The sequence below is a fragment of the Neofelis nebulosa genome, chromosome 7 (assembly GCF_028018385.1).
Source record: "Neofelis nebulosa isolate mNeoNeb1 chromosome 7, mNeoNeb1.pri, whole genome shotgun sequence".
NCBI lineage: Eukaryota > Metazoa > Chordata > Mammalia > Carnivora > Felidae > Neofelis > Neofelis nebulosa.
In genome coordinates this window covers 137,581,935-137,594,147 of record NC_080788.1, presented here as the reverse complement: position 1 = coordinate 137,594,147, position 12,213 = coordinate 137,581,935, and the positions used below count along the sequence as shown (strand labels likewise).

At 40.3% G+C, this 12,213-nt stretch overlaps 1 protein-coding gene across 22 annotated transcripts in view; it reads right to left on the bottom strand.

The window, feature by feature from the left end:
- UNC79 (unc-79 homolog, NALCN channel complex subunit) overlaps positions 1–12,213 on the bottom strand; it is a 270,421-nt gene that overhangs the window by 117,859 nt on the left and 140,349 nt on the right. For all 22 annotated transcript variants that reach the window (XM_058740150.1, XM_058740151.1, XM_058740144.1 and 19 more), the window contains 5 exons: positions 11,646–11,873; positions 7,358–7,499; positions 5,556–5,635; positions 5,323–5,471; positions 157–314 (listed from right to left, as the gene is read on the bottom strand). In XM_058740150.1, coding sequence (XP_058596133.1) covers positions 157–314; positions 5,323–5,471; positions 5,556–5,635; positions 7,358–7,499; positions 11,646–11,873 — 757 coding nt within the window. The remainder of the gene's footprint in view (positions 1–156; positions 315–5,322; positions 5,472–5,555; positions 5,636–7,357; positions 7,500–11,645; positions 11,874–12,213) is intronic.

The window sequence follows — 12,213 nt, the reverse complement described above, 5'->3', positions numbered from 1 at the left end:
AGCTCGATTAAGTTGAACCACCAAAGAACACTAGCAAGGAAGACAGCACTCTTTAAAAAGAAAGGAGAAAAGGGAAAGCCAACAAGAGACATCATGACTGGACATCTGGTTTACCTTGTAACCCCAAGAGAATTTTTAAGCTAACACAGAGGTTACCTGCTTCAAACCTCATCTTCCAGTCTTTGCTGTTGAAATTGCCATTTATAATTGTCCAGAAGATGTCAGCACCATGAGGAAGTGACAAAGCATGGAGAAGCAGAGGAACTGCTAATGAAGACAGTTGGGAGAACTCAGATTTGACGACTCTCCACAGGCTGAGGAAGCAACAAGAAGCAAAATGGTCAAAGTTATGATAATGTTTCTAGACAACAAATATGAGGGTGTCTGGGTGGCTCAGTCGGTTAAGCGTTCGACTTCGGCTCAGGTCATGATCTCACAGTTTGTGAGTTCGAGCCCCACATTGGGCTCTATGCTGACAGCGTGCAGCCTGCTTAGATCCTCTGTCTCCCTCTCTCTCTGCTTCTCCCCCACTCACACGCATGCTCTCTCTCTCTCTCTCTCTCTGTCTCAAAAATAAATAAACTTTTAAAAAAAGGAAACAAATACAATTATCTTAGTTTATGGGAAATGTCGTTAACAAGTGACTGGTAGGAATGCTTTTGGTGAAATTACAGTCATCCACAAGACTATAAACCTCTGGTAAACTTTTCCTATGCTCTGTTCTGTTCATTTTTTTAAAAGAGATTCCTTTTATGTAACAACATAGGAAAACGCCACTTAATATTACATATTAACATAAAAATTAAAAATCGTATATTAGAAATCAGATATATAAATGAGCAATGACTCAAACACTATACAAAACTGACATTAGTTCTGGGAGTGAAAGTGATTCTTTTTTAAAATTTTCTTATAGTGAACATCTGGGGAGTTTTGTTGGTTTTGCCTGCCCAGCAGCCTTTTCCTCTTTATTCTAGCAAAGAACAACTCTTTCTCTGTTAAGAACAGCCTCTCCACCCACTGGCAGGCCTGTCATTCAAGGTCTCCCCCTTCCTTAATCATCAAGAGTGAACACAAAACCAAGGTTTTTCAAAGTAGTTGAAGGAAGCAAACCATATACTAGAGCTGACAGAAAACCATCTTAGTGACACAAAAAAAAAAAACCCCTGGATTTCACCAGTTCCATATGGCCTTCCCAATTCTCTAAGGCAGCCTTGTTTGAAATTAGGAAAATAATGTCCTTCCCCAGATCCGTCATTGTCCGTCATGGCTTTGGTATCAGAGTGGTACTTTGAGGAAAAACCTTGGCTACGTACCCCAAAGGCCAAGGTGGAGACCCCAGAGCACCAATAATTGATTTGGCCTGGGTCAATGGCCTGTAAGAGGCTGCTTTAACAACAAAAGTCAGTCCACATAGGATTCCCACTCCCATGGAATTCACAGAGCTTCTGCCTAACTACTTCTGACCCTGCTCCTTCAATGGCTTTTGCCTGGATTTGCTCATCCTTCTGTCCAGATCAGTCCTAGTCTTCCCCATATCCAGCTCAGCCAGGTCTACCCTTCCACCAGCTCCTCCCATTACACCTGTAGAGTCGCCATTTTATCATGAGGAAAGTTCTGGAGACCCTCCACCTTTCCCATTGTATGCTTCTGTACTGGTTTGAACCGTATTCCTACCCAAAATATTCCTAATCCCAACTAAGACTTCTTTTCCTTCTCTTTCATACTTTTCTCCCAAATATCAATCCTCCTCTGATTTCATTTGCCTCCCATCTTAGCCTGGATCCCAGAGTCAACCATTTCCTTACTCTAAAATTCCTTGTCCCCCTGACTTCTACCAAAATCACAAATCCCCACTTCTGAATAAACCCACATTGCCCCCTTTTCTCATCCACTCTCAGACCCCTGGGACTAACTTGTCCTACTAATTCCTGCTAACTTGATCCACCACAAACTGGTGCTAACTAATTTCAGCTTGACCCTGAAGCTGGTCATTCTTAGATTACTTCTGGTGGACACCCTACTGCTTTCTTCTATGAGTTATTCCATACTTTTTTCCGTGTTCCTTGAGCTCCCAACCTAATCTCTATCCTCCTCCCTCTCAGGAAAAGACATTAGCACTCATTATTCTTAAGGTTCCGTAATGAGCTCTCTTTGACACGTTATTACTCTTTTCCTTAAAATATATTTCCTTACAAAGGAAAGAACATCCTTCCTCTCTTCCACCCACCCTTTGTTCTTGATCACATATTCTTGCCTTCCAGGACCTGGCTCTACCAACTACTCCCTTTCCTCTGAGCCATTCCACTGACAATAAATATTTTCAGATCTTTATCCTAAAAAATCTTTGACATCTACTCCTTTTCCCCTCTAAATATCTGATCTCTCTCTTCCTTCTCTAACAAACTTTTCAGAAGAAAGTTCTGTGTTATATCTTTACATTCCCAAAGCCCTTGCAATATGCTCTTTGCACTCCCTTAAATGTGGGTGGTCCCTAAGGATCCCTCTCTAGGGAGCCATATTCATGCTATTAAAGTACAACTCTGACCCTGTTCATGGTTTTAAGATCTTCCATAGATCTCCAAACATCATAAAATGAAGTCCTTATCTTCAAGGCTATTCACACTTGCATCCCAACCTACTTCTCTAGCTTTATTTTCCATTACTCCCCTAAAGCCACACCATGCAGCAAAAAATAAAACCTTGGTACCACCTAAGTATGCACTACTCACTTCTTGTCCCTTCCTTCTAACCCTGCCATCTTTACTCTTGACATTCCAACTTTCCACAAAATGTCCTGCTCATCTCACATCTCTACCTGTTAAAATTTTATCATCCTCTCAATGTCCACCCAAATGGTATCTGTTCCTGAGCCCTTCTCTAGTCAACCAGAAATGATCACTCCCACCCTCAAACTATCCAAATAGTCCATCACACATCCCTTGGATTGACAGTGACTCACATATACACAGGGTGACCATATGTCTCAGTTTATACCAGATCTTAGTCTACTTAATACTTATTGTTTGAGGTCATTATGAACATCACCCCTTCTTCATTCTCAAAAGTAGACCAGGGGCGCCTGGGTGGCGCAGTCGGTTAAGCGTCCGACTTCAGCCAGGTCACGATCTCGCGGTCTGTGAGTTCGAGCCCCGCATCAGGCTCTGGGCTGATGGCTCGGAGCCTGGAGCCTGTTTCCGATTCTGTGTCTCCCTCTCTCTCTCTGCCTCTCCCCCGTTCATGCTCTGTCTCTCTCTGTCCCAAAAATAAATAAAAAAAAAAAAAAAAAAAACGTTGAAAAAAAAAAAAAGTAGACCAATGTGAAGAGCAAATTATGTGATCACCTTCTGTAAAAATAGTATTCACCCCCTTCCAAACTAGATTGTGAATTCCCAAAGTGCCTAGAATAAAAACATGTATCATAAACCCCCAATAATATTTGTTGAATGAATGACTCAATAAATGAAAAAATGAGCGAAGACAGATAAAGCCTCAAGTCAGTTTTGTCACCAAAACTTTTCTTACCACCTCATTCTCTTACATATAAATGAGGATAATATTTTTCTGACTTCCTTCCTGGAAGACAATAACAGTTACTTTAAGGTTCTCAGGAAGAAAAATTCTATATAAATCCAGGGCAATATTTTATTATTTTTCTTAAAATGCTTCAAAAGTCTCTAAAAATTACCTTATCAGACAATATGCAGAGAGATTTCTGATGTCTGTTAGCACTTCTGTTTCAAGTAAGAAATTGAGTAAGTCTTTAGTAGCAATGTTATACTAGATAATACTATGTATAGAGTAACTTAGCACATGTTGACATTTTTCTAGGGGACACTATATTCTTAAGCCGTCCAACAACTGATTACTAACTATTCCTTTTTTTGCCTTTTCTATTTCTAAAGAATCTAGCATTTTTCCCCTTCCCCTCCCCCATGGTCTTCTGTTAAATTTCTCAAGATCCACATATGAGTGCAAACATATGGTATCTTTCTCTGACTGACTTATTTCACTTAGCATAATACCCTCCAGTTCCATCCACATTGCTTGCTATAAATGGCCAGATTTCACTCTTTCTCATTGCCAAGTAGTATTCCACAGAGAATAAACTGAGGGCTAATGGGGGGGTGGAGGAGAGGGGAAAGTGGTTGATGAGCATTGAGGAGGGCACTTGTTGGGATGAGCACTGGGTGTTGTATGGAAGCCAATTTGACAATAAGTTATATTTAAAAATAAATAAATAAATAAAGAATCTAGCAAACAAAATTATTATTCCTCATGTTTACATACTTAAAAATCAGACTCAATCAAAGAAACAGAAGTTATACCTATGACAATAAAAACAAAGAATGTTCAGTCCCTATTAGCAGAAGACAGAAAATAAATTAAAGTGAAATGATATTGATCATTAACTATCCATTATTTATTGACTGTTCAATATTGACATGCCAATTAATTTTATTGATACAAAGGAATAGACAAAAATTTATCAGGCAAACATAAGACAGTGCCTACGATATGTTTTTAAAATTTTTTTTACAGTTTATTTATTTATTTTGAGAGAAAAAGAGACAGCACAAGTGGGGAAGGGGCAGAGAGAGAGGGGAAGAGGGAGAATCCCAAGCAGGCTCAGCACTGTGAGCACAGAGCACGACCTGGGGCTTAAACCCATGAAACTGTGAGATCATGACCTGAACCAAAACAGAGTCAGATGCTCAACCAACTGAGCCACTCAGGCATTCCTACAATATGTTTTTAAAAGCTAATAAAAATGAACTGATTAAACTCATAAGGTAAGTAAAAATACAAAAACCAGGAGTTTCCTAAACTTTAGCTGTAATCAGAAAATATAATGCGTGGAAAAAAATAAGGTTTGTAATAACACTAAAATTTCTTTCTGGAAAAGAACAACAACAACAAAAAAGGCAGAATGAAAATAATGAAAAACATTTGAGGAAAATAAAAGAGGACTTGAATAGAGAAGTCTTATAATTTTTTAAAGGAAATGTTCTTAATTAATCTATACATTTATTTCAAATTTCATCAAAACCCAAATGAAATTTGAAATTAAAAAAAATCTAAATAAAGTCTTTTAAGAAAAATAGACATTGGAGAAAAACAAAGATAATTATAAGATTAACAAGACTGCCCTAAAATATAATAAATGATATACTGAAGTTAAAAAAAAAAAAAGGTCATTCCTATAGGCGATTGGGCTGTCCAGGCTCCCAGAAATAACCCAAATGAGTTGGTAAGACTTGTCCTAACATTGATTTTCATAGCTAAGGTCTAAAATAGAAACAAACAAACAGGAAGACTTACCTTGCAATCAACATATGATCCTGAATGTAGGCTAAAAATTGAGGATGGTCTTTTCTAGCAATGTATAAACACTCTCCATGTAGACAGAGAATCTTCAGGCAATTGAGCATATTAAAAAGAATGTCTGGCTCTTCAAACTTAGCCATTTCCTATGCACAGAACCACATGGTTACTGAGTTACCCTAAATAGCAATGCCACCAAAGCAAACCCTTAAATATCTCAAAAAACATACCTGGAAAATGGTGTATATTAGTCTCAAAGTTACTGGAAGCTGTTGGTAGCAAAACTTTCTCTCAGTGTCATTCTTTATTGCTGTGAAGAAATTATTACACAAAGGTTAGCATACCTCTTCCTTTCCCACCACTCATGACCTGATAAAGACCATAAAACCAAGAGGAGTAGAAATAAATATATACTACATTAAAAGGCATGTTATGTAATGCTTTTATTGGCTTTCCAGGGTAGCATATATCCCTTCTATGATGCAATTTCAGGAAACCTTCTAGATTCAGGGTTCTCAGCTTCCCTTTTCCACTGTAGCCCACCATATATTCAGATGCCCTTGACTCCCTAAAGCCACCCCATCCCAGCCCTATGCTCCTGTGGTCAGAGAGTTTGGCTGCTACCTATAGGGCCTGGTGTCTGACTAGGTATGCCTTCCTTATTGAAAAGGAGATAAGAAGGTATTAAAGAGAGGTATTCAGGTTGTATTAGCACCTAAGGAGGAATTTATCCCATGGACTCATGCCAAAGGGAATTTTTTTTAATGTTTTATTTATTTTTGAGAGATAAAGAGAGACTGAGCACGAGCAGGGTAGGGACGGCGGGGGGAGACACAGAATCCAAAGCAGGCTCCAGGCTCTGAGCTGTTAGCACAAAGCCTGACATGGGGCTCAAACTCACAAGCAGTGAGATCATGACCTGAGCTGAAGTCAGTTGCTTAACCATCTGAGCCACTTAGGCACCACTGAATATGCCTAACTTCTTTAAGACACCTGGAGGGGCGCCTGGGTGGCTCAGTCAGTTAAGTGACCCACTTCGGCTCTGGTCATGATCTCACAGTTTGTGAATTTGAGCCCTGATCTGGGCTCTGTGCTGACAGCTCAGAGCCTAGAGCCTGCTTTGGATTCTGTGTGTGTGTCTCTCTCTCCGCCCCTACCCTGCTCATGCTCTCTCTCGAAAATAAACATTAAAAAATATTTTCTTTAAAGAAGTTAGGCATATTGAAATCAGAACAACTACTCATGATTTTATTTTCCTGTGAGTCTAATACCTTTGCTCCTACAGTGGGGATGGTGGTCTATGGTACATGAGGCATGCTAGAGAAAAGAATTCACAAGTTAGCCAGATGAAAAAACTAATCTAAAATGTTTTCAAATCACTATTCTCAGTTTTGGCAATTACTGGAACCAGAGACAACAGGAGTCAAACTCTCTTAGCATATACGCTAAATAGTTCATTAGCAATCTTGCACTTGAATGTTATTTTAATATCTTTCTTTTTTTTTTTTTTTTTTGAGAGAGAGAGAGAGCAGGAAAGAGGGGCAGAGGGAGACAGAGAGAACTTCAAGCAGGTTATTGGATCATAAGTGAAATCCTTGCTTCCTTTAGGGCCTGGTGCACAGAAGCTGCATGAGCTCAAGTTCCACTGGCTCTCTCCCAAAACCCTCTGCTTTGGCCAAATGCCCTACATGGCTGTCGAGAGTGCCAGAACCCTCCTTTCCAGTCGTTCAGCCTTGGATCAGAGCTACTTCTCCAGTGAGAACATGATACGCCATAAGTAGGAAGGTGCTGCTGACATGACAGGTTTTGTTGATAAGAAGCACGTGCTGCCAGAAAGATGCTCAGTGACCGCGGCTCTACTAGGAGCACATCCTGGACCTGCTCACTTCATAATCTGAGGGGAAATGGTTCATTTGCACCAGTCTCCACTAGGGACACCAAGCCTGAACTTGCCCAAGTCGACAGTAATCTAAAAAACCAGGGCTCTGAACGTTAGGCCTGTGCAAACTGGGATATGCCAGAGTTCACCTACCAGCATGCTCCGTGGACTCGGCGCGACTGCCTGGGTTTTCCCCATGCTTGGTTGCTGGATTCTCCTCCTCCTCACCTTCAGGGCCTATAATAAACTCTGGTCTGGAAGAAAGGAGGCTGTCCTCAAGGCTGTCTGTGGGCTCCTGAAACAGATACGACAAGCAGCCAGGTGAGCAGCCTGTTGGGGAGGTAATGAATGGTTTCGCTAAGTTCAATAAAGATCGACTGAGTGCCAGCTGTGTCCCAGCCCTGTACTGAGCCCCAAAGGGCAAATGCACCTGCCTCAGAAGAAATGTGAGTTTCTTTCCATACTAATTAAAGGAGATTTGGGTCAGCTGTTACCAAAACATGTTAATTCCCTTGAAATAAATATGGAAAAAATCTCAAAAACATTGCTAAATCGGCCTAGGTCGGCTTTCCCTATGAGCCTGTCTCACTCACCAAGTGATTCCAATCCATGCACATTTTGTTCAATAATAGGACTTAATTAGCAGGGAATAATAAAGGGCTCACAGCAGTATATTAAGACACAAACACTGGTTGTCCAGAGAAGCCAAATTTTTAGGAGCAAGAAATTGCTATAACATGTGAGTTAAAGAGAGTTAGGTATGGCAACCCAAGTGTTCATCAGCAGATGAACAGATAGACAAAATGTGTTATATACATACAGTGAAACATTAGTCAGCCTTAAAAAGGAAGGAAGTCTGACACATGCTACAACATGAATGAACCTTTAGGACACTGTGCTAGGTGAAATAAGCTAATCATGAAAAGGACAGTTATCGCATGGTTCTAGATATATGAGGTCTCTACAGTAAGTCAAATTCAGAGACGTAGAAAAATACAATGGTGGTTTCCAGGGACTAAGAGGAAGGGGGACGACAGGGAACTACTGTTTAGGGGATATAGAAGTTCAGTCATGCGAGATGAAAAAGTTCTGGAGATTGGCTGCACAGCTATGTGAATATCCTGAACACAATATATTTATAGATAATACATGTCATATATAATATATATGTATAAAACAAGCTACTAATACAGGTGAAATTGGAAAGATTGAGAGAGAGCACTCCTATGGCTGCCACTTAAAACATCCATCCCCAATTATCCTTCTACCAGCCTTCTTCTTTCCTTCAAGTCCCACTTCAAATATCCTCTTTTAAAATCATACTATTTTGGTAACACTTTAACCACTGCACATTTTCTCGAGAATTATTTGACAGCCAGCTCAAAGTGAGGAGATCAAGACGGATGAAGTGCTAGGACACCCACAAGAAAATGAGCACAATGGCTGGGAGGGCCCTGAAGAATATCTCTGCCAACTTCACAATTTTGTTAAGGCCAAACCTGTCCTAGGTCACCCATGAGCAAGATACTAAATCAAACTATAAAGTGAGTTGCAAGAAATTCGATATGGTAAAGAGTTTCTTGCTATTTACTGACTCCTCAACATTACCCACGTGTCTGGAATCATCCTGCTAGGTGACAGGGACTGGTGCTGTCCATCTTGCATACTAGCTTAAGCCTCCTGCTAGCCCCCATGTCACATCATCGCCCTTTTATCCCCTGCCTGTCCCAGGAAGAGAAGTAAAGAGCGAAGGGGGCTGACATGCACAGTGAAGACCATGCATTCTAGGGCACAGCCCTCTTTTATTGATGGGCATCTCTCCCATAAAACTTTGAGAGAGGAGAACAGAATCCTTTGGGTTCACCTCCAAATTTGTTACTTCCAGCACATGACAAATGTCAAAAGCATCATGCACATGGGAGATTATTTGGATGGCTCAGTTCCTCCACACTTCTGCTTATTCCTCGCTTCCTGGGATGGTGCTGGGAAAATGGACACAGTAGAGACAGGGTAGGGCTCGGGACATCTGCCTCCATCACCTTCACCCTTTCATTCCCTCCCTGAAAGAGAAGTCTGTACTTCATGCAGCCACACCCTCAGCTGATTCTGTTCTTAAACACACACTACTGGAATCCATGGTTACTCCCATCCCCAAGGGCATAGAGGACCCTCAATCTCAAAATCCCCTGGCACATTCAATCCTTTATTTTTCCTCTTTTCTCTTCATGTGAGCGACTATTCCTTTTTTTCTAAAACTGCCTCCTACCTTGGTTTTGGAGTTCTTGTTCTCCCCTGGCTCTTCCCCTGTGTCTCTGGCACCTTCTCAAATTGTTTCTGGTCATCAGTTCTCCTGTTTTCCCTCTAAACAGTTGGTACTTCCCAGAATGCTAGCGAGGCTCTTTTCTCATTCTCTGCATCCCAACACAAAATGCTGGCGGCTCCAAACTTTTATCTACTTCTGACCTTCCTAAAACCAGATCCACATACCCGCTGGTCATGACAACCTCACCAGGATATCTGAAGGCATCCCAATCCACCATGTCTGAATGTGCCCGCGTCATGCCCACTCCTGTCAAAAAGATCACTTGTACACCAGTAAAAATCTTCTATAAACGGCAACATTATCAGTTCCCAAGCCAGAAAACATGGGTTTGTCCTCAACTTTTGCATACCTCAATGCCAACTAAATCAGCACTGATGATTCTCTTTCCTAAAAATCCACCAGGCCTGCCCCTTCTCTTATCCCCACCACCATTGCTTTAATTCAGACTTGCCCATTTCCTCCCTGAGTGACCACATTAACCTTCTGACTAGATGCCTGTCCCCAGGGCCCAAATCCTCCAATCCCTCTTCTCCAATGGCAGAATGAATTTCTCAGATTCATCACATTGTATCACCACCCCGATTAAATTCTTCAGCAGTCCCCCATTCACCAAGACAAAATTCAAACTTCTTAGTTTGGCAGGCAGAGCCCTTAATGAATGTGAAAATAAGACCGAGTCCATCTTGCCTGACTCAGCTTTCATTCACTACTTTCCCATTCTGCTCACTGCTCCAGCAACACTGAACTGCTTGCAGTTTCCTGAATGTATCATTCCCTGCTTTCTTCTGTATCATTAAAACAGAGAGTTTTCTGGGTCTCAAAAGTCCTTCTCTCCTACCACCTTCCTTTCATTAACTCCACTCCTTTCAGATATGAACCCAGGAGCTCTCTCCTTCCTACCATACCTCCAGGCTGGATATGCTGACCCTTGTCTGCCCCCACAGTCCCCTTGTTCAGACCTCACCCAGCACACTAATCACTGTGTCTAACGGTTTGTCATTTATTTAAACATCTCCTTGATTAGACTCTAAGCTTCTTGATTTTAATTTGGGTTTGTTTTTTTTTTTAAGTTTATTTATTTTTGAGAGAAAGAGTGAGAGAGAGCACAAGAAGGGGAGGGGCAGAAAGAAAAGGACTGTCAGCATGGAACCTGATGTGGGGCTTGAACTCATGAACCATGAGATCATGGCCTGAGCTGAAATCAAGAGTCAGACACTTAACCGACTGAGCCACCCAGATGTCCAATTTTAATTTGTTTTCACATCATCTAGAACTGTGACTTTTTTTTTTGGTTAAGTACCCAATGACAATGTTGAAAGACCTTACTACAGGGATGTTATTTTGCAACACATAGGACAAACGAGTTCAGTAGGTGGAAAGGTATTTAAAAACTGTAGAAAAAATTTACTGTATGTATGTTACACCTCAAAAAGATTTTTTTAAGAAGTCTCTTTCTACTTAGATAAATATTAGTGGAAAGGAAGAAAAAGAGAAGAAAGTAAACAAAGGCCCGAATAATACAGATCCATCTACCTTTGATGGTGTGAGGGTATTTTGGTGATGTGTGTGTCTTAAATGAAAACTGGCTAAACAGTAAATAACTAATGTATGGAGTAGCTAATGAATGGCATATGTTAGTTGTTTCCTATTGAAACAGTTTTCTTGGAAAGTAGGAAATGAAGCAAAGCCTTTATCAGTTGTTGATGAAGTCAATGGGTTTTCCAAACCAGGGTTACCTAGGAATTCTCAATACCCATATCCAATCTATGTCCTCGATATTTGATACGTATATTTTATAGTTTTCACTGTTATCTGAACTTTGTGATAAAAGTTATCTCTGGAATACCAGTAATGCTTTGTATTTATGAAAATTGTATGAATGGATGCTCCACAACACTAACTCAAGACTCAAGAATTCTGTATGATATAGCTCCAGCTCATATCCCTTTCCACGAGCATAAGTTGGTGGAAGGAACAGGAAAATTTCTCTTTTACCACAGTCTCACATATAACTCAGCATAGAGCATAATGTAATATTGGAAGAAGACACCATTATACATGCTTTTACAGGCATTATCACTATCAGACAAGGGCAACCTCATTTTTTTAACTTCTTACCACCAGCCGGCTTTCTTCTTTAGGAGCCAGTCTCTCCAAGAGTTCACAAGCAAGCTGATAGCAGAGAATACTAGACTGACATAAATTACACTCAATTGCCTTTTCTTCCTTCTGGCAGGTGTGGGAGCCCCCCCAGGGAGCTTGGAAGACATTGTTTATAATGGAAATAATGTCCTTTGATAAGCTGTGCTCTAAACCCATCGTAATCCCATCATCTTGTAACTCCATCTGAAAGACATCAAAATAAAGGCCAAAAAAAACCAAAAAACAAAAAAGAAAGAAAGAAAGAAAAAAGGAAAGAAAGAAAGAAAGAAAGAAAGAAAGAAAGAGAAAAAAGAAGAAGGAATTTGGTCCTTTTGTCCAATATTCCACTGGCATACAAAATGGGGATAAAATTTACTAACTAACAACAATATTAAGTTATTTAAAGATGATAAGAATTATAGAACATGAATATATATTGCTTTCCATGGATTCTTCTAAAAAGACTCTAAACACAAGACAAACAATGGGAATTATTTTTAAAATCACGTAGGACATTTTAAAAAGTTGTTTTTTAAACATCACT